This window comes from Larus michahellis, chromosome 2, assembly GCF_964199755.1.
Source record: "Larus michahellis chromosome 2, bLarMic1.1, whole genome shotgun sequence".
Taxonomy (NCBI): Eukaryota; Metazoa; Chordata; class Aves; order Charadriiformes; family Laridae; genus Larus; species Larus michahellis.
The window spans coordinates 16,135,317-16,158,559 of NC_133897.1; the positions used below are offsets into that span (position 1 = coordinate 16,135,317).

Sequence of the window (23,243 nt, forward strand, 5' to 3'; positions counted from 1 at the left end):
TAATGGCTGCAGTTACTTGCTTGTAATACTTCATCTTGTCATTTGGGAGCATGAAAGAGCATTTTGTAGGTATGTATCAAATTCTTCAGGTCAGCTGGGTTCATAGTTATGCAGGCTCACAGTTCTGTAGCTACATTTTCTTCTGCTGGCAGGAGTTCCTCTTTGCTGGAAATACCCGAAGGAACATCTTAAAGAAGATGTGGAGAGCGTTAGAATGGCAGGGTACAACTTAGCCTTTTGTCATTTCTTTAATAATTATACATTTTCTGGTGTTGTAACAATTAATTCCTTTTAATGGAGAGTAGTTATGTACGAACTTTAGATGGACTTATTAGCTGTTTCCCTGGAATATAAATTGCTGTCATCAGTTGTTTGAAATATTCCGTTTTCATCTCAATGTGATTCTGTCATCCCAGCAATGCTTTTAGAGTCTTAATCCTGAAATAAGAGAGGAAGGAAGGGAAAACATCAAATAATGAGTAACAATGGCGACTTTTTGTTTTGGGGGGTTGTTTTTCATAGACATTTGTTTACTGTATAGATCAAATGCTTAGTGTGTCCTTTGACAAGTGCAGTCCATTAAATGCTTTATTCATGAACTGGGATCAAGGGATTGTCTCAGTTCTAGCCTGCTCTCTGCAATAAGATAATACAAGCAATTTCTATTAAGTATTATGCTTTAGGAGAGCGGGGGGAAAAGAAAAAATTCTTTAATCTCTTTGATCAGATTTGAATGGCAGAGAAATCTTATGCATTAATGTTTAAAATTAGAGATTTTTATCAGCAATCATTTCAGTAAGTAGAACTTGGGCTGCTGTGCTGAATAAATATACTTCTTAGTATGTGTAATGTGTTGATTTCCCTGGAGTTGCTCTTTAATTCATTGTAGAGAAAGAGTGAAGAACTAGTAAATAGGAAAAAGAAGCAGCTGAGTGATATTGCTGTAAGTGGACATGTTCAAATTGGTATGACATGCAGCTTTGTGGTAGCCCAGGGATAACTTACCAGATCATTTCTATAGCAAATTGTTTCAGACTCAATCCCTGAATTTTATACTGGTAACAAGAAGCTCAGAGCTCAAAATTATTCATTATTTCTTCCCCTAAAACCTTTTCAAAACTCATGGTCAGATCTTCAGGTGCCCATAAACTCTCAAAGCTCGGTTGGACTCAATGGGTCTAGGCAGGGTTGCCTAGTTAAGGCTTGCGCCTTAGAGCTCTGAACGGGAACTGGCATCGCTGTTCTGTAGTTAGAATCCCATATGTAGCAATTTCCATTTCAGTGAAGCTTACGAATTAGAAATCTCACTTTTTTAATAGCGTTCAGGAAATAATTTCTGGTTTCTATACAGGGATTCAGGAACCGAGCGCGCGTCAGACGCTCCAACGGCAGCAGAAGGTTCTGGTTTGTGGCAGCGTTTTTGCTGCTGGGCCTCCTGCCTGAAGCGTCTGAAATAGAATTACAGTACAATTTATTAAATTTATTATCACGCTCTAGAAGAAAAAGCATTTTCATGTTTTTATGATTTGATCTGTACCATGTGACTCATCTGTTATATTTTGGGACATGTGGCCAGTACAAGTTTGAACGGCAGTAATGCACTCGTGGCTGCACTGCCATGCTTAACATCTTCAGAACTTTATTTTAGTGCTTGCCACTTGGACTGAAATCTTCCTAATTAAAGATGCCAGAATAAAGCAGTATCTTAGAAATCCAACTGAAACTAGGTAATGATGACAAAATAAAGTGATATCAGTTTGGATATATTTTAACACGATGTCAAAACACATTATCATCAAAATCCCCAGAGACACCATTATGGTGTCAAAATGAAACATTATCAACCTAAGACTACAAGAATAACAACATGAAATAATACTATTGTAACTTTGTAATGTAATGCCAATATCATGCGAAAGAAATTTGACGTACTATGTGGAATTACTTATTATACATATTTCATTTCTTTCTGTTTACTAAAAAACATATGGCAATTATGTTACTCAAGAAAACCGTATAGCATTTGCATAGCATTTGCTGAAGTAACGTGAAAGTTGAGATACAAATTAGCCATACTGAGGAGATCTTAACTGCAGAAGCGGTTATGTTGCAATCCTTGGCTTATCTCAGGCATGGCTATACACATCTATATGTTCGAAACCCTAAAAATCTTAGGGGTTTTTTTTTCTATGAAAGAGAATTACAAGCAGTAGTATAGTGTACTCTGTAAAGAACCATTACAATTATAGTAAAGTAAATGAGAACTGGTTGTTGTATAGACTTCATACAGGGTCTCAAAAACCACTTCTTAAAGAAGGCTGTTGTACATTTGTGTGAATGCAAACAGTGAGAGGCTGAGTGACTTAGAGAATTTTATTCTAATTAATTTTTCTGCCTAAGGATTAAACTACTAGGTTATACTGCCATGCCAGTTGACCGTCACCTTCTATCAGGCTTTCCTAGTACTAGATTTTCTTAGGATTATTCATTTTTCACCTACCTTAAACCCAAATTAGCCATCTCGAGTGTGATTAATCTGCCCTATTGTAGTTGTTTAAAGCTACCCATCTAAGCCTGAGCTTGTCCCTCTTCTCTTCTTTGTCTGTGAAGAAAAGTAATGAGCTCTCAAGGGTAAGTAATTGCATCCTAAGACAGGTGCTTTGAATTGCCCTATGGAGTAACTTATTTCTCTGTATTTCCCTTAGAGAGGGTCTAGATGGGTAGTTTTAACTACATGTCTGTCTTTTAGATGATTAAAATCGGTTGAGAAAAATCCCGCCTTACCTTCTCCTGGTAAATAAATTAGCTTTCCTATAGCCTTTATCAGGCTAATTGGCTTGGTAAATGACTGAAGTGGTGTTACAAGTAAATGTTGTATTTCTTCTGCAGCAAGACAAATGCACACTTTTGGGTATCTGAAATCTGCACATGAGTTGAGACTAAGCAGGCCAACAACAATAAATATTAGAATTCAGGATTTCTAATCCAGTGTTTCAAAACATAGCAAGACCCTCAGCAATTACTGAGCATCCTGCGCAGTACATCTGAAAAAGAATTCCTGAGGAAAAAACATTTTCAACATTTCCAGAGAAAAAATAAGTGAAATAACTTGAAAATATCTTAAGTAGTAAAAGTTGAGTTCCAGCTGACTCACTAAATAACCAGCTGAATTTTTGGGTAAAAGGTAAGTGCTCTTCTTGTCTGTCCTTGCCTGGGATTATTTTTTTGAATATAACTGTAGTTTTATGGCAATTTCTAGTTTTACAGTTAATCAAGACAGGGTGGTGGTAAAGCATTATTGAAACATCTATTTATTAAAATCTTCACCTGTACAATAAAATGCTGAAAGGATTTACCCAGAAATCAGTTGTTTTGCAAAATATAATTTTGAGATTTTTTTAATCTCCATATGCAAATAATATTTAATTAAAAATCTTAATTAGTTTTTGTGCTAATCTGTATAAATCTTAGTGATCAACTTCACAAGAAGGCAGCAGCCATATGAACTTAGGCACCAATTCAAGTAATCAATCTTAGCTTTGATTTTTGTGTTTTCTTGGTTGAGTCACATGGAAAACTGCATGCACAGGCACCAAATGATGAAATGCTTAACAGTAGGCTCAGATTTAAAGTTTTATTTAGAGGTTGCAGATTATTTAGTGCCAAAAATAAAACAACGATTCCACATTTCTCTGTGTGTTGTATAGAATTTCTGGTCTAGTACTGATGCTCCTAGCAGGGGGAGTCTCCCTAAGTTTCAGATTTCAGAAACTGTGTGAAGCTTTGACCTGGCCTTGGTATCCTTAGGCCAGTTATTTTTGCTTGTTTGTTTTTAATGGACAACTTCTCATTTTGCGCTTGGAAATTAGCCTATAGTTAGAGTCAGATATAACATAAAACCAATCAAAATATTATTTTGTGATTTACAATGTGATAGCCCCTCTGTCAAAGAATAGAAATAATTATACTATAATTATGTTAGCGGCTTGTAAGGACTGTGGGAGCAATGTGAACTTTGCGTAATGTATTATCTTTTTTAAATGTTCAGGCATTTAAAAAAGATGTCTTTGTCTATACATCACTGTTTGTCTAACAGTGTACTGCTTGGTACTGTAGTTTTATTTGTACTTTAAAATAAGATGTCATTTTTAGTGAGGGCAAGTGTCCACAAGAGTCAAAAACGTTCTGCGTTTTGCTAGTTGCAACACCCTGATACCTATTTCCTAAGCATTTTCTGTGGTCGAAGAGAAATAAAACAATATAAAATATTTTTGGGGGTTTCCAGTATAACTTACGTCAATGCATTAAGCAAGATCTAAATACCTTTTAAAGAAGTTTTTTTTGCATTGAAACGGAGCTAAATTTCACCATTTACAAACGCAGTGTAATGGTGCATTATTTGAATAAAATATTACTCACTGACTTTTGATGAATCCTTCAAAGCATATGGTACAACTAGGATTTTATTTTTTTTTCCCCTGTTTTTTTTAGTCTCTAGAGTCCTCCCATGAAAAGACACAGGCTCTGTCTGCAGTGTTGGCTGGAGTTGGGCTCTGAAGCAGATTTTATGCTGTAAAATATAGTGTTACCACACGGCAGTAGCTGAGTCGTGTCATGTGTGGTAGCATGAGCGGGGTTATACCTACGTAACAACATTCACGCTACACAGGTGGTGTTGGCTATGGACAGATGTTCCTTTTTGCAAAGAGCTGCCGTGCTGTAAGGAGTGACTGCTCCCTAGCTGCTTGTTGCTGCCCCTCTGCTGAAGATTTCTGCCCCCACGTCTCATCCAGAGAGGAGATCAGAGGGGGCTCTCCCTAAATGACTTCCAGCAGAGCAGCTGGATAAGCTTAAACAAAATGGAGACGAAGGCTGACATGGCCTGAAGCCCACTAGGGATCTCTCCGATGATCCCTTCTGCTGGCACAGGAATGGCCAGCTACGTCCAGGAGAGGATTTCTTCTCTGTGGTCTTTGTTAAATGTCTTTGTATTGCTGTGCCAGGCAATCCTCCTCCTGTTGACACAAAATAGCCTGTGATGCCTAATTGTGGATGTTCATCAGACCTAACAGCACTGGAGCCATCATTGTCTGTTCCAGTTAGGATAGGAAGGTACTTAGAAGGTCAGAGCCCGCTTCTCCCTGCCTGCCTTTGAAGTAATTTTGTATTTCATTTAGAATCAAAAATGCAAATTTCTCCTTTGTTTGAGCCTGATCACCAGTATTTTTATTTTCTTTTTCCATGATTTATTAAATCTTTGTATGTGTATTTCTGCCATTTCCTTAACACCTGCATAAGAAATTCGCAGTTAGATGCCATGTATTTTCTTTTAGGTTACATGTGGTGTTCTCTTTTTTCTTTTTTTCTTTTTTTCTTTTTTTCTTTTTTTCTTTTTTTCTTTTTTTCTTTTTTTCTTTTTTTCTTTTTTTCTTTTTTTCTTTTTTTTTTTAAACTCAGAAAACGCAATACCTTATGACAGTGGCTATAGCAAGTTCTGTGTGGCTGAAAATTGTCTTGGCTTATATCTGCAAAATCTAACAGCTCCCAAGTAAGGTTTAGACTGTGTGATAACCCAGTAGCTGAGTATCTGTTTTCAGATGTTTATAGCAAGCTCCTAAAATCTCTGCTTTTCCTTTTAGTAGAAGAATTCCCCTGAAAAGTAAGACTGGATTTCTGTCTCCGGTGTGCAGGCTCTGACAGGCTAATAAGGAAGAGTGATGGTGGCAATAAAAAGGGTCTTGGGTGCATTCTTCAGATTTCACTGGTTGTAAAATGATGGCCCTGCTACAGAAGGGCCACAGAGGGACTCGAAGTGAAATCTAGTCTGGAGAGTTTGAAGAGACTGTTGTGGTGAAGTGACCTCCCTATCAGCTCCAGCTCGCCGCGTTGTTTATGGCCATCGCATCAGAAGCGAGTGCCGAATTAAGAGTATTTGAGACTACCTTTTAAACCCAGAGAACAGACATGTATGTTTTTTATTTTTAATGACTTACTCGGTTGAAATTGGTGTGAAACGATCAAAAAATCATGATGTCAAACTTCGGGAATTAATTTCTTTCACTGAAGAAAGCGAGTGCGTTTGGGGACTTGCGTAAAGTCTTTGTGGTATCGGAGTTGATGACTACCACTGTGAAGGTAAACTGGAAATGACAGAAACCTTCCTGATGAGCTGATTTCACATGCATACATATTGACATAAATCCTAGGTTTTAAATCCTTGTTTTGATGGAATTAATATACTGCGGTGGGTAGGTATGTGTACAGGTAACATGTTAGATCCTGCCTGTCACATTAAGCCAATCCCTGAATTTAGCTGCCTTTTAAAACTGCAGCCTTTAAAGGATATATAATGCTCTGTGTTCATTTAGCAAATATGAAATGGCAAGAGAGAAGGATTTTTATAACCTTGTGAACAGCAGAAATAAGCCAAGATTGAAAGAGATCTGGGGGGGGAAAAAATTCAGATAGGATGCATACCCTTCAGCATGCAAGAAGCTGCCCTTGTTAGAAACTAACTTTGCATGCATAATTAATTTGAGCAGCACATTCCATTTCTTACAACTAGAAGAGAAATTGAATTCAGGTGTTTGGTGAACATATGGGGGATTTACTGTGAATTTATGACCTGTGGTTTGAGTGTAAAACCCCAAGATACTAGCTGATAAAACTTAATGAAGCTTGTTCAGAGAAGCTATTTTTATTTGCAGTTTTGTAATTGATACATTTTCGGGTTTTTTTACACCTCTCCCCCACCTTTTAATGCCTTATTCCCAATAAATTCTTTGACACTTAAGAAAAACAAAAGTAGTGTAGGATAAACCTTTCTATGCCTCCTTCCAGGTTATAACTGCACCGTGTTACAAGCACATTTCCAGTCCAACAAACCTGATTTCTTGCTCAGCTGATATTTTTTTCTCAGACTGACTATAGCAATTCTGTAATCACACAACAGCTCTTTTATATGATGCTGGCTGCAGTTGCTCCTGTTTATTTACCATGTCTCTATGTGTTAATACCTGTGCGTTCGTGGAAAATCTATTCCCTGGTGTCTCAGAGGATGGATGTAGGGCACACTGGAAGGGGAGGACCAGCCAAATGTTTACACTAATGTAAGCTTGAGGACTGGTATTTAGCGGCCAAAAAATAAGCCATAGAACAAAATCATAGGAAAAGACCTGGTGGCAGGAAGGAGACAGTGCAAACTCTGTCGCTGCTCAGCCCTCATTGACCCCATCCGTGTCACTCGCCATGAACAAATCTGTTCAACGTGAACAGACCAGGCAGATGATGCATTGGAGTTTAGTGCTAACTTTAAGCCTGGTGGAGCCTACTTGCAGTTTATTTTACGTCCGTGGCTTCTTGCGACAACCTGACAGTTTCTACTTATCCACCCTCAAGGGCCATCCGAACCAGACAGATCCATCTGCTTGGAGGAAGCACCGTGGCGAAAGGGTGCTCAAGTTTCAGTAAATGTACCAGAAGCTTTTATATTCAATTATAAACGCTCTGCTTTCTGTTGGGATGTTTTTATCCTGCTCAAGCCATGAAGGAAGAGGCTGATTTTGTAGACGTTCAGCTAGTTCTGAACTCTGGCAAGGATGCGTGCTGCCAACTAAGGCACGACCACCACAGCGAGGACATCGTTAATCCGCAATGGGATGGAAATAATTTTTCTGCTCCTCTCTACCTGTAGGCACAGGTAGATTAAAATTCAGCTCTTGATTTTTAATATGACACGAGTAATCCGTCCAAATGGAAAGGAATTTATTTTATACAAATAGGTGATAGTAATTTGCCAGCTTGAAGTAAATAAGAGCCCATCTGTGTTTTATAACTGCTATCCAGAGATCTAAGCAGCCGGTCAGACCAGCGAGTCCCTGGCAGCTCCAATCTGTGTTAAAAGATTGCAAGGTGTAAAGAACGCTGTTTGTTTACTAGCCTTTTGGTTATTCTAGTCATGTGGCAACTGCCTGGTGATGTTGTTAAGACCCTTTTCCATGCTTTTTCAGGCCAATAATTTTATTTTATTTTTTTTTCCCAGAGCTTTAGTCATCCCTGTTTGGTAGCATGTCTGTATCTACTTTATCACGCTGAAAATCTGTCTGTTTTGAAAGGATTACAACTCTGTACATCAGCGCATGACATCACACGGAGACATTGCTTAATGATCTGCGACTCCAATGGTCATTGCTGTGGCTGCTTGTTTCTGGAAATATGTGACAGCTCTGGCCTATCTAAGCCTTGCTTACCGTTGCATTTTCAGCCCGTGCTGGCGGGTGTGTGTATTTAAAGCAGCGCTCACAAAATAGCTGATTGTGAAATGTGCCATCTGCAGATGGAAGGCAATGGGGTGCCAAGTGGAGATGTGATACAAGGAGGCCCAGCCGCTTTGCAACCCAAGTTAACTTTGGCCCTAAAAGCCTTTCCTTGATTTTTATTTCTTTTAGGAACTTTTAATAATGATAGCACTTTGAAAGAAAAACATCACTTGCATCTGATGCTAGGAGGTGCTAATTGTCTTCCATAAGTTCACGGCCATCCTGATGTTAAGTAGGCACAGGGAAAGGCTGCCTGGGCAAGCTGTGGTTCCTGCAGAGAGTTGTAAGTCTGGTTTTGCTAAAAAGTTTGAAACTAGCGTAGGTCAAATCTTCAATAAACTTTGGATGGGTTTCAAGTTAAACTCCGTCATTCCTGCTAGTAGTCCTGAATTCTTTGAGGTGAATTTGCTGTCAGATTTTCAGTCCATTTGAATAAAAAACTCAAACCAAACATGGTGTATTTAATTAAATTTTGGAGGACTTGGAAAAGTCAAAAGGGAATTTAAGCAGCAGGAACACCTGCAGCCCTGCATCCTAGTAGTCTGTTGATATGACCCTACCTCTCTTGGATGAATTCATCCAATAAGTTGAAATTCATTTTGCCTCAGACTGTCTAAGGACTGTGCACACTGGATATAATTTGTTTAGATCTGTCCCAAGGGATAATGATGTGACTTGCGTAAAGAATTGTAGATAAAAAAGAACATATCAGCACCTGAAAAGGAATAAAGTTAGGTTTGTACTTTTGGGTTTGCACTGCAAAATTTTATTAGTGACATTTTTTTATTGTGATTATTATTTTTGCATTTCCCTCCTTCTGGAAGTAGTAATTGTTGACTGGGAGCTGAATGAGGTGTCAAGCAGGAGTACCAAGTGTTCCCTGAGTGGAGTGGGAGTGCAGTGGGAGACACAAAAAACATAGCGAAAAGGCACCGGTGATAAAATTAACCGGATGAAGAGAGGCACGAAAAGAAATGGCAGACAGCATGGAAGGCCAGCATGGAGATGTGCAAGCCTTCGCTGGTGCAGAAGTTAGGGCAGATGAGTAATTTAACCTAGAAAATCAGAACAAGGTTGAGAAACAAATGAAAATGAGAGGAAGCCAATGTGAGATACAGTCTAAGCCCTCAAATAATCTTTTCTTTAAAGTATCTTAGCCCCTCCTTAGCTGCCTGCCTTTTCCCTTTTCCTATTCTAAGTAAAAATGTTTCATTTTTTTTATTATTATTATTATAAAACCACTGACTTGACCTCACTTTCTGTGTCTCTCAGACTTTTTGAACACAAAGAAATTTAAGTAGATAAAGAAGTGGTTTTGTCTTTTAATTTAGCTCTTTCTTTTCTGTGAAATAGTCCTTTTTTTATAATTCACTTCTTTTGCAATTTTCTAAATTTGGGTCATGTCCCTTGCTTTTCAGATAAAATAGAAATATTGTTAAAAGATTTATCTTCTCTGCCATTATCAAACCTTTTAATAACTTTGAATAACTTTTCTTAAATCAACTTGACTTCTTTTTTTCTTTTATTTCTTTTCCTTTTCCTTTTTCTTTTCTTTTTTCTTTTTTCTCTTTTTTTTTTTTCATTAGAATAAGTTCTCAGGTCTGAGACAAGTTAATCACAAATCCCAGCATCCTCCTTGTCCTTTGTTTTTCCATCTCTGCAATGTAAGGGGTGCCAAATTCATGCATTTGCTGTTTGGGAGGAGACATACATTTTGGCTTCGTGACATGGGCACTATGCATTTACTTGCTATTCCTCTGTTGATGTAATTGTTTTAATGAATAACAATCACAAAATGTGCAGAAGTCCTCAGATCTGTAATAATCCTTCCAGTAGCCCATTTTGAGGCTGGTAGAGTATGTCCATTCCTTAAAACACACAGGGTTTAGTACAGTACTTTTGGGGCTTACTTTCTATTTTTCTTTGCTGTTGGATAATTGCTCCAATGTCACTTTTGTCCCGTGATCCCTTACAGTTTGAAACAACCTTGATTAAGGAAGGCTGATTATTTACCGATCATCTCGAGTACATCAAGGTGTCCACGTATGGTGCTTTCCTAGTAATTTTGCACAGAAGTTCAATGACATTTCTCTTTCAAACGTATATTATTATACCTGAAATACTTAAAGAATTTTGCTACACTTAAGTGCAATTTATCTTACAGAAAACACTGTCTGTGTAGAAAGTATCGGACTACTTGTTTGTTATATTTTAACAATACCAGTTTTAAAAATGAAGAGACCATTTAAAAGTATTTTGTATGTCTTGTACTGGATTGTGATGATTACATTTAAAATCTGCAGTCTACAGAAATGCATCGTAAAAAAACCCAAGTGGTTCCATACGAACACAGGGCAGAATTTTACAATAAAGAATAAATTTATATAACATAAAACTGCAAATGGAGATAAGCTGTTCACAAAATTAGGTTGAATTAGGGAAACAGAATTAGCAACACACCTACAATGAAGTGGAAATTTTGAAAATGCCAGTGTTTCATTTCCACGTGTTGAAAATAAAGCTTTCTTTAACTGTACTTTTCAAAACGGCAATTTGCACATAGAAGTTGACCTACCCTACAAATAAAGCATTTCTTAAAACTCCTTTTTGCAACAAAATGAAAGAAAACACTTCCCTAAATTTCTTCCTTTTCTTTGTCTTTGGTTTCAAAGAAAAGAAAAAGAAAACCAAGCCTCTTTAAAAATTAGCCTTGCTAGAACCATGCTATTTTTTTCTGTTTAGCCAACCCAACACTGATAAGCTCCATTTAATGGCACTGAAAAGAGTGGGAGGTAACGTCTCAAACACCTACAGCCTCCACTCCACTGCGCCTACCACTCCCGAAAGACATGGAAATCAGTCACAAATGGACTCCAGAACCGTCTCTTTTCATAGGAGAGAAACCATGGGATATAAATTCACCGTGTTTTATTGTACCCCTTGTCCATGAACAGGAATCTGTGGAATTGCTTTCCGTTGTCTCCCTGCAGATTTCTCTTTTGAAACAAAGTAATAGCTGACCATTCCTCATCAGCTCTTTTGAAATAAACAATGAAATGCAGGGTCTAAGAAGGCCATAATAAGAGATTAAAGTGCTTCTGGTTAGTCTTGATATAACATATTTGTTTGTCAGGCTTCCTGTGATTCCCACATTAACTTGTTTGAAATACGGTGGCAGTTGTAGGGGTCAGGTGGGAGCTGCACAGCTGGAAAAACGGCAACAAAATTAATATATACCCACTTTCCTCTGCTCCATGAAAGAAGCCATTCCTGTGCATATTTCGTTATGGTTTCACATAAACCTGCGCTATGGAAAGTGGATTACCTGGGGTAGGCCTTGGTACTACGTGGAAAAAGTTGATGGTTTTGAAGAATTCCAGGTTCTGGGTGTGCTGGTACGTAGCGGTACCTTGGGGGCTGAGCCCCCCCCAGCCCACTGGTGTCTGCGGGGTGTCAGCCAGCACCGGTCTGATGCCTGGATGCGTTCCTGCCTACGGCACCCTCAAATGGATTGCTTTTCACCAGCCCCCCAAGCCTTTTAATGCTTTCAGACTGATCAGCTTAAAAGACTTGTTAAAAACAGAGCTAAGGGATGACAGGCTCTTATTGATTGGGGAAAATAATCAAATTTTATATAGGTAGGGCCTCCAGACATTGTAATGAATTTGATGTGAATAAAGATCTGACAGTACTCCAGTTTATTGATTGGGAAAATGTATCTTTCATTATTCAGTAGCAGAGATGATTATGACTTTTCTCTTAATTTCCCTTTATGTTAAGTCTGACGCTGACATGTGCATTCCTTGTCATTTCTAGAAGTAACATAGACTGAAAAGATGCCAGCAATTTTTGATGATTTTTAGGAATGGCCTCATTCATCTTATCCTTCAGCATCTGAAGTTTGTTTTATAAGTCAAACAGGATTAATCATCTTTAGAAAACTAAAGATCTTTGTACTAAATGCTTGGAAATTATTTTTAAGTTTGTAGTCCTGCTTTGTAGTAGCAGTCTCGTGCTAAGAACTTACAGTCACAGATGGCGGTTCCCAAGTATATTGATCGTTTCCATCCTCCCTTTTTTAGCAACAGATCCACCCCTAACAATCATGACCGGATACAGCGCCTGAGACAAGAGTTTCAACAAGCAAAGCAAGATGAGGACGTGGAGGACAGGAGACGTACTTACAGTTTCGAGCAGCCATGGGTAAGTGTACGGATTCTGTCAAAACTGGAGCGGTTCCCTAACTCCCACCGTCCCTGGGCTGGTCGAGAGCAAAGCGGTACAGACACAGGGTCCTCTGCCTCCAGACCTCTGCCCTGTCTGTTGTCCCTGGTTTTGGTTCATTGGTGTTTATTTCACTTTTAAACTTCTTCAGCCATCTGTCCTGTGTGCATCTAGCACTGTTTGCTCTGTGTTTAGCCCCTCGACTCTGTGAGTTACTACTTGGATTTTGTTTTGCCTCAAAGGCAATATCAATTATTCTGAAATTTTCTAGGAAAATCAGAATAAAATGTGTACTAACGATAAATAATTCAGAGTGAACATGTAGCCCTGTAAATGGTATTTTCTCTGAAGCAATATCACTGTGATTAATTCTTTTTCTTAAGAAGAAGAGCTATGTATTTTCACAGTAAAAAAGGAGAGATATGCATAATAGCATGCTTCACAATAGTACCCCTTTGCCACTTATATTAGCCGAGACAGTTCTGTCTTGAGATATACATCCTAATTGATCATTTAAATCCTGTTCAATCTGATCTAACGATGTGATACAATTATGTAAATCCATGTGCTTATCTTGTTCAACATAATTGAATGAATCAGTGTTGCCTTTTTAATCAATTACGTATCCTAAATTAGGATCCTTTAAATATGGGGCAAATATTTCATTGTATTTTTGTTTAAAATTCCACAATAAAGACAGTGAACAATTTGCTCGCGTTCCCAAAAAAAGCGAGAGCTGTATGATGACAGCAGCAGAATCTCTCATAGCTTCCTCCCGTGTCGGTGGTGGGTTACTATTACTCATGCACACAAGACCGAGGTGGCAATAGCCAAAGATCCGCATCTGTGTGTATTTTATCACTGAGAACAACCTAGGTAACATCATAATTCATATATCCTCTTTGGTTGCCTATTGTGGTGGACATAGAAGATATTTTGACTTTTGTCTTTGTGTCCTTCTCCATCTTAAACTCACCAGTTTGAACCTGTGGTGTTTTTGACATGCAGCATGGAGAGGAACAAAGGTAAATGTATCCCTACATGACCTAACACTGCTTAACGTGCTGTGTCAGGATATAGGCTTCTATTTTCCCATGTTAGAAAACCTCTAACCTTCTCTGAAATTGAATAAATAGAATAAACTTTTTTTTTTTATGACCAGATGTTTTCAATTCGATGCGGTGAAGATAATGTGACAGCTCATCACAGTTATAGTGTAGCAGGTTTTGGGTGAAAGGGGGTTGGGTCTAGGAGGTACTTTCTATTATGCATATCAACTGCTGTTTAGTTTCCAAATGAGAGATTTGAGCAGCATTCTTGGGAAAAATGTGTATGAGAAAAACTCGCACTCTTGAAGACTTGGGAACTTAACTACTGAAGGTCATGGGCCAAATTGTTGTATATCTAAATGCCATAGCAACTTTAGACAGGCAACTTGGCTTTTATTATAGTTTCTTGTAATGAGCGAGGAGGGAATTATTTGGATGACAGGCTGATTACCTTAGGAATGGAATAATTTCCTAAATTGTGGGTCAGAACATTGACCTTTCCTTTTTCTCTTATTCAAACAAATGGGATGTCTCTGTTTACTCCCCTTCTACAGATCATGCAAATGAGCTCAAAGCGACTAATTCAGCTTAATGTATTAATATTAATTCTGAAGCTTATTGTTGCTTTTGTAGGAGCTGCTGTGTTGTTAAATACATAGGTAACCAAATGTTTTATTTTATATACGTACTTTAAAAATAATTGTCCCAGGGTATTTTTGAATTATAATATTTTTTTTTCCATCGGGTACTCCAGCCTTTCAAGATCACAATGCTTGGAAAGGATAAAGCAATGATCTCATCCATTTCAGCAGTTCACAGTCATTTCAGTGCTAAGGAACCATAACCCTCTCTCTTAAGGAGTGTGTATTACTTTAACATATTAGTTTAAAATTATGGACTTTGTTAAGACACCCTCTCAAAACAGATCCAGATGTATTACTAAATACCAGTGACACCAAAGAATGCAAAAGTGGTTTATAGTATATATGCAGGAAAATACTTAGATACATCCATCAACTTCTTTTCAGTCCTCGCCGTCTGTGAGCTGTTGGTTACAAACCGCAGCAGTGAAAAGCGCACCTGTACGTGGACCCTGGTTGAAAAGTGTGTTTCCACCTGAGGGAGACGGGTTGCGCAGCCTGCATAAACAAAAGGCTTTTGCAGCCAGAGATGCCTCTAAGCTGCATGACAGCAGCCAACTCTGACCTGGTTTGGATAGAAAGAGAGGGGAAAAAGAAAAGCATCCAGAGAGAAGTGTGTGCTATGAGGTGATAAGTAGTTTGCATTTCTCATTAACAAGATGATGGGAGGGTTGAGGATAGGGAACAAAGTGCTGATGTGATGTGGGACTATTGGTTACTTTAAGGAAGTGTAAATGAACACGAAGTTTGCAGTGTAAGTAATGGATACTGACGGAAATCTGGCAGCTCTGAGGATATCCAGAGGAGCTCAATAGCTCAGGAACCCTCTAATATATTATCAAAATGATCCTATGAACGTCACCAACTCCAATCCATCCCAGACCATTAATGGCCTGTGACACAGAGGTCCGGTTACTTGTGACAAATACCTTCAGGCTCCTCCACGGGTGGGAGGCAGATCTCCGTACCATGGAGCGCTACATCGTGCTAGCTCTGAACGATACCCGTGGCAGCGAGACCGGCGCCTGACCCCGTCCCTTTCTGGCTGTTCGCATCAGGTGAAGGTTATTTCTCCGCAGACGAGCTATGCAACAGAGCTGGACTTTTTGCCCGTCTGTGTTTGCCCAGCAAGTAAACAAAATACTTGACTGCCTACGAGTGTTCATACAGCATCAGGCAGCTTAACAGACACAAAAAGTGATAGCGCTGGAATGAGATGACACCGACTATTAAGCAGCATAATATTTCTGCTCAAGGCCATTTGAATGACACACTGTTAAGGTTTAATAACTGAGTAACTGTCGCACCATCTCTAAAACCCACTAGTTCTGCAACTGAGTCAAAACTTCATGGAAAAGGTTTTCACATTTATTTATTTTAGGATAACTTTCTCAGGCTTCATAATTTTATTTTTTTTTCTCTTACATGGCTTTTTTATTTTTTTTGTGTTTCAAAAAACAAGGTACAAGAGGGTTTAAAGGGCAATACTGTACGCCTGTTGTTACATGGAAAAAAAATGAAAAAAACCCCAGAAAAATAACATAAAGTATGAGTAATCCATTTTAATCCTGTTGGTGTTAATTCCAGACAGAGTTTTCAGAAATGTGTATCTGGGCATGTAGAATTGCATGGAATCACAGTATGTCTGGTAATATTTAAGGCCCTTGCTGTTGCTATGACATTTTTATACCAATGAAGGATTCTTTTGGGGCTGTTTTTTCTGTTTGGTACCAAAGTTTAGTCTCTAGTTTTAGTACTTTTCTGGGTGATATTTGGTCTGCTGAGGTTTATCCTTGCTTGCACCACTCCTGGAGTTAGGGGATTTTGGTTGCAATGTGTTCCATATCTTGTATTTTTGCCTAGTCACATCTTAATTAACAGATCCCCACCTTCAATAACGAACCCACAACATTATAGCCCTAAATGCCATGGGAGTGAACAATCCAATTAAAAAAAGAGCATATTAAATCAATTCAAAACACTACAACTGCTTGCCAGTCCTGCTTGTAGTAGCACAGCGATGATCAAAAAAAACCACAAAGATGCAGGAGGGACAAAAGCTGGTGGTTTATTTCTCCATTTCTAATAAAAAAAATCAGTGCTAAAAATGGAAAGTGGCAAATGTCATTCAGAAATGCGTTCTTCTCCGATCATCCCGGATCTATTTGGATGGTGTGAGAAAATTGGCATCAAGAGAGCAGCTGAGCAAACTCTACTTTAAATATTTAGGAGTTAAATAAAAAGATATTTTTTTTTCTGAAAGATAACAGCTAACTGGGTCAAAATAAATATACTACTTGACTCATCTGAGTATAGCTTTAATTACGTGCACAAATTTGTGAAAGGTAAATAATTGCATGATTTTCATAGCGGAAAGACTCCAGAGGTCCTAACAAAATACTTAGGCATGGCTTGATAGATAGACGCTCAAAAAATTTAGGGACTATGTTTGTTTTTTCAGCTGCATGTTGATGTGTAGATCTTGTCTCTAAGACAGACTTAAAAAAAAATAGATTCTTTTTTATCTATGGTACTCGTATTTTATCCCTGTATTCAGGTCCTTGACCTATTCAAAGACATACTGAATTCTAAGTAATCTAAAATTCTTTTAGCAAAACAAAAGCCTGATTTTTATTGCTGTAACTTCCACTGTAGCATATTTAACGTGGAAAAATGAATAACAGACTATATTCAAAACAATTCTAATTATGTAGAATTACTCAACACATTAATGAGAAAGAAAAGTAGTATATTAAATTTTTCTGTTATGAATCCACCTCAAGAGTCTCTTTCAGGATATTTTATTCCAGACATTAGGCAATATCTCATGGATCGTTGCAGTAGACAAAGAACACCTTAGGAGCTAAATTGCTGTTTCTCCTCCCCCAATCTGTTTCAGAGAGGACACCAAAGTTGTGCAGGGCAGCCCCTCCACAGGTAGTTTCTCTTCAGTTGTGTAGTTAATATCCATTCTGTGCCAAACGTGGGAAGGATTTCATGGAATACCAGCAATTTCTTACCAAGATTTAGCTCTGACTTTAAAACTTTTTCCCCCACTAATTTCAGTCTGCTTTTTTATGTGAAACAGAAAATGAAGGTAGAAGATTTTAAACAGAAATGAAATAATTTTGGTTTGTAAACAAATATATTTATCGCTCACAGGCATGCAGTGTATGTAAATACCCCAGGCGGCATTTCAGGGCTCTCTAAATGTTTCGTTTCTACCATATTGAAGATTTTCTTTTTGCTGCTGCTGTACGCAGAATGGAAGTCTTAGTCCCATACCACGCCATTCAGCTTCCTACATATACGCCATAGAAAGGTACACAAAATGATGGGATTTTCTTATTATAAGGTGTTCGAATTAACACGTACGCCTATTGGCAAGTTTTAAAAGAAATATTGCTATATGTTCTGTTCACCACAGAAACACAAACAAAAAGATGGAAGTAAAAATAGTTTTCAAGGCTATCTCCCAGAACCATTGAATGTTTTTTATCATTCTGAATTTTGGTATAGACAGTTACTGGATTGCCTGTCATCTGTGCCAAGTGCATTTGCACATAAAGCAGGCAAGGTCATTTAATCTTATCTATGTCTAATTAGTGCTGAACTATAAGAACCATGGACTTTTTGGGGGGCTTTGCATATACCGACTTCCCTGGATGAACTTGAAACGTCTTGGTTAAACACAGAGCTTTATCTGGAAAAAAATCAGCACGTTTATTTTAATACTAAATAATGGTCTTCTTTAATAAATAGGAAAATACTAAGGGATTTGTTCCTTTCGTAATCCCCCTATTCACCATTTCTTTATCAGCAGAAAGGAGTTCTATGAGTTTCAGGAAGCATTTCTGCCAGCTTCTTCCTATGGCAGTAGGCTGTGAGATGGGTGTGTCACCTCAACTGGTGGATCACCTGTCACCTGAACTGGTTGGATCTCCCCGAAAGCCCAGTGCCCTGGATCACCCCCCCATGATCTTCCCTCTCTAATTCTGTGGCAACTTTGATCCATGCCCGTCCTGGAGGATCCATGCTGCCACCACGCTGAGCTACCTTCCGTGAGCAGAAATGCCACTCTGCAGGGAAGGAAACTGTGTGGGCAGCCACTAGAATACCTAGGAAAGGGAGGAGGCACCTTTATCCTTAAAACATGCTGGCCTTTATGGCTGATAGTGGTCCGTCCAATGTGAGCCATGGGTACATTTTTTGTAAAATGAAAAAAACATTGCTTGGATAAAGTGAGAAACCTGTAGAAACCTTTAACATTTCAGTCCTGGTTTTAAATTAATGTCTCTTTGAGAAGAGAGACGTGTAATTTCATGTATCTTAAAGCACAATTTTACATGCTGAGTATTGTTTAACAATGCTGAATGCAATAACTATCATTGCCACTTAAATGTATTGTGGAAGACATGAACATACATTTATTTGTATAATGCAGCCGTGGTTGTTATTGTGGCCTTGACCGCATCCTGATTTAAAAGGTCAGTGCTTGTCATACATCTCATTGCAAACAAGGCCAGAGTTCTTATCAATCTCTGCTGTGAAGACCGAGCTGTTGCCAGGTTTGTTGGATGATTTCAGGTTGTTATAATTGTACTTAGCCTTGTGTTGATACCAGTGTTAAAATTACTGTTATGTGTATTCCTTATACAAGTTTCTTTGTTGCTGTTGAAAGATGTGGAAATAGTTCAACTTTTTTTTTTTTTAAATTGCCTCCATTTTGTGCTGACATAAATGGGGTATGCATGTATATATACAGGCGTGCTTGTATATATATTTTATATGAATATATATGTGTAAAAGTATACTTTGGGGATTGAGACAAAATTACCAATTAGCTTTTAAAGACTAAGGTTACTTATGATATAAATATTTTTGATTTAGATACTTTAATTGAACGCATATTGAAAAGATAAATCATTGTATGGAGATTTTAACTTTTCTGAACAAGTTAAGGATCCATAAAGGCATGTGTTAAGTCTTTATATCATCATAACCATATATCAAGGGCATTCACTATGATATCACTGAGGTTTTTTAATGAAAAGATTTGAAAAAAAGGCCTTCTCATTAATAAGATAATTGAATGTATCCGTATGTTTGTGTTTATGTTATGTTACGGAATATGTGATTACATACGTATGGAGTACTTTTATGTCTCATTCCCATATTTTTGTATGCTTGAAATCAGATAGGAGATTAGATTATATGAACATCTTATTGTAGATGTGAACAACACGCAGACAGGACTCTAAGTAAGTATCCATTTGAGATTAGTTAAGTCTTGCAAATCCACTTAGTTTAACAGGACATACAGGTACCTTCAGAAAATCAGATAATGGCTTTTAGAGGTTTGCCTTTAGACCCATCAAATTATAAATGCTGTCCATTAGATGAAATTCTTTGTGAACTGCTGGGGATCCAGACCTGACTCCTCAGATCCAGTCGTTCTGGGCATGCACTACAGCGGGCAGACAGGCGTGACCACAGTCCCTGCCTCTGATTAGCCATTGGCTCCTGTGGGCATTCAGAAAAAAAATCCCTGAAGCTACTTTTTCATCTGAGTCCACTCATAGGGCTTTCAAAGCCACTATCTCTGTAGTAAAGGCTTTTGTGGTACCTTCAGCTCTCTGCACATGTGTGTATGTGTCCTTGCATTCACGCTTTCTAGATGATGCATTTTAGTGTCTTGACATAAACCTAAATTGAGGAGCAGATCAATTCTAGCTCCACCTGTTTGATAATTTAACCATTCCCTGTGCTGTAAAATGCTTTAATCTATTTACAGTGAACTGAACAGTGAAACTGTGTTTTCAAATAAAGAGAAGCAATTCTGATTTCATGTCTTATCTGTGATAACTACTTTCTCACATATAACATAACTGTAGCTTTCCAACTCTATGCAAGCTTTCCAACATTGTTAAAGTGGAACCCATGAAATGAGGAGATTGGCTCTAAAATCTTAGTTTAAATGTTTTTATTCCTTATGGAGAAGTTGAGATGGGAACCTCTAAGTTTCCCCCTGGTTCTCTGTAAGCTGCTTATAACCACACTGGAGAGAATTCACAAATAAATCTTGTGATTTTCAGGTAATCACTCGCTTCCATAAGCTGAGCCCTTCAATAAAACACCAAATGTCAGAAGACTCTCAATAAAGTCAACAAAGTTAGAAATGTTGACACATGCAATAACTGAAACACTGCTCTGTATATGTTGCCCTTATTTAATATAGTAGGAAATCTCCATGGGGTTGTTGGTTTGGACATACATATGTACGGCTTATTCATCTCTAAGAAAATTTCCCACAGGGCTGACACAGGATTCTGTTTTCTCAACTTGTTGCTTCATCATACCATTCCTAAAGCATTTTTCATTAGAAACACTGTTTTACTGAGGTTTTTACGGAGTAAATCTATTCTGAAGTAGACATCAATGTTGCATGAAGGCTTCTCTTAAACAAGGTCTCCATTACTTGTAGCCTATGCTTTCACATTCTGATTCTTTTGCACAATAATCTTCTCGTAAGGGGGAAGGCAGCTGGTCATCAAATTGTATCTATCTGTTAAATTCTGAGCTGAGGCTGATGCTCTGTCTGAAGTGTATTGCTATTGAAAATGAAGTTTCTAAAAGCGGTACACCTGTTTCAAATTTGTTGTGTTTCTGGCTACCTGCAGGTACTTGACTACATAGTAAGACAAAGGAGAAGTTTATGTCACAAATGACAACTTCCTAGTTCTAAAACTTGTCTTCAGCGTAAGAAGCTTTGAAAAGCCTTTTATCTTTCAGATATTTGTCAGCCATTATGGTATCTTTCGGCTGCAGAAATTATAATGGTGAAAAACAAAAGAGATGTTCGTTTTGAGGGAGGCAAAGATAAAAAGGCAGAAAGGGCTTTAACAAAAGCAGTCTGAGACAGGCTGTTTCATTCCCAGACGCAGCCAAGTGGCTCTGCTCCCTAACCTCCCAGTGATTAGACTTAGGTTGTTTTGAATAGAGTTGGTAATTTTAAGGCGATAAAATAATGTTCTCTTTCTTTGTTAGGTGAAACTTTATTATTAAAACAAATAGAAAACCCCATAACATTCTTTGACTTTTGTGGCACACCGTTTTGCAGCTTGAAATCATAAAATCTGAAGAAAGTAATGATCTAAAATGAAAAGTGATATCTCTACAAAAATAAACATTTTCATATTCCAAAGATCTTGACCGGTAACGCTCTGTATTCCCAGAAAGACCATCCATTTTCGCGTGCTCTTAGTATTGGCCTTAAAGTTTCAAATCGTCACCTCATTAAGATGTTAACTAAAATCCTCCTCAGAGACACAGGATTCCCCATTGTCCGCTGTGGACTTGCTAAATTTATCTACTTAATCATATCGAACCAGCGAATGTTTCCTTGTCTCTCAGAAAGCAAGCGGTGCGTGTCTGGACCAACAGCAAAATAGGATGGCTCTGCTGAGGTAGAGCATCACTTGAGGGTACTGGTGAGGTTCAAAAGAGCTGCTGTGCTCCCTCCTCCCTCAGATCCTCAGTGAGGTGTAAAAATTAGCATTGCCATGGCTAGGCTAACTCATAGTGTCTGAAGATCTGTTCCACTGACTTAATTTAAATTTCAGTGTTACTCTAAAAGCATAACGCATTCTGGACCAGTATTTTCCCAGTGCATCTCAGAAATGGTAGGTCAGAAACAGAATCTGTAGCACCGGCCACTGTTATGGGTCAGAATTTAACCCAGTTATTATAAAGGAGCTACCTGAACTGCATGTTGAAACAAATACAACTGTATGTGTACAATAGCAATTTATTTGATAGCTCTTTTGTGGGTATTTTTCAGCTTTGTTTAAGACATTTTCGTTTTCCCGTTGTAGCCAAGCACCAAGACGTACTCACAGAGTGGCAGACACTCAGTCTCAGTAGAGGTTCAAATGCAGCGGCAGCGGCAAGAAGAAAGAGAGAGTTTCCAGCAAGCTCAGCGGCAGTACAGCTCATTACCCAGGTATGGTAACTGTCTGAAGCTATTCGGTGTCTATGAGCCTGGAGCTAATTTCGTTTGTGGAAGGAAAATGTTGTACTTAGTGCAGACACTTTTGTTTAGCATTGATATAAGGTGGAATGTATTCAGTGTGGAAGAGGCATAAAATTTCTTAAGTGAGAGCATGTGGTAGTTGTTTATTTTAGGAGAATTACTTCAGAGCTGATTTCAGTGGGATTTGATGACACTCAGCACCCAACAGAATTGAGACACTAAAACAAAGCTATTCTTTGTGGGACACCATCCAGTTTAATTTTCTGCAATTACAAAAGTCTCCTGAGCATGACATGGGTTGTCCCCTTTGGACGTGTCGGATGATTTTTTTTCTGTTGCCTATTTCCTTACTGGGTAGAAATTCTCTCTTTGTGATGCTAATACAGAGAAAAAATTAAAAGAAAAAAAAAATCTCAAGACCTCAAACAAAAGAGTATGGAACTGAGGAACTCCATCCAAAAAATCAGTTTCCAGTTTCCAGTATATACATTTCTTCTAAGTTTCTGGGTCATTAGAAATGGGGTGCTGAAAATTAGTAGCCTTTTTGTCTAAACAAATCTGTATTTTTAAAAAATCTTAGATTTTTTTAAATCATCTGTTTGGGCAAAATGTGTTTTATTTTATATTTAGCTTTAAGAATTATTAAGTTTACCCAACTTGTATTGTAAATTAACTACAATAATTAAGCAGTATGCAAGTAGTCTTTGCATTTTCAAGTATCAGTGTCAATGATTGAATGGAGAATCCTTTACACCAGAGGTCGGTGTCAAATTCCCTTCCAACAAGGTTGTATTATTTTTTGTGTCCAGTGTGGAAATGGTGTAGAAATTTATTTTTTTTATGACAACATATGTTTTACCAAGTGTATCATAAGGCTTTTTTTGGAAAGAATTAGAAGCTTCATAATCAAAGTTATCTAATCATGAACTCTTATCCTACCAACATCTTTGAAAATAAAACCGATCTCTCAGATTTTCAC

At 38.0% G+C, this 23,243-nt stretch overlaps 1 protein-coding gene across 21 annotated transcripts in view; it reads left to right on the forward strand.

The window, feature by feature from the left end:
- PARD3 (par-3 family cell polarity regulator) overlaps positions 1 to 23,243 on the forward strand; it is a 460,486-nt gene that overhangs the window by 432,700 nt on the left and 4,543 nt on the right. For all 21 annotated transcript variants that reach the window (XR_012585424.1, XR_012585425.1, XM_074574241.1 and 18 more), the window contains 2 exons: positions 12,401 to 12,521; positions 22,107 to 22,234. Coding sequence is in view for 19 of the 21 variants with exons in the window: in XM_074574241.1 (XP_074430342.1) it covers positions 12,401 to 12,521; positions 22,107 to 22,234 (249 nt within the window). In the remaining 2 variants the exon portion in view is untranslated. The remainder of the gene's footprint in view (positions 1 to 12,400; positions 12,522 to 22,106; positions 22,235 to 23,243) is intronic.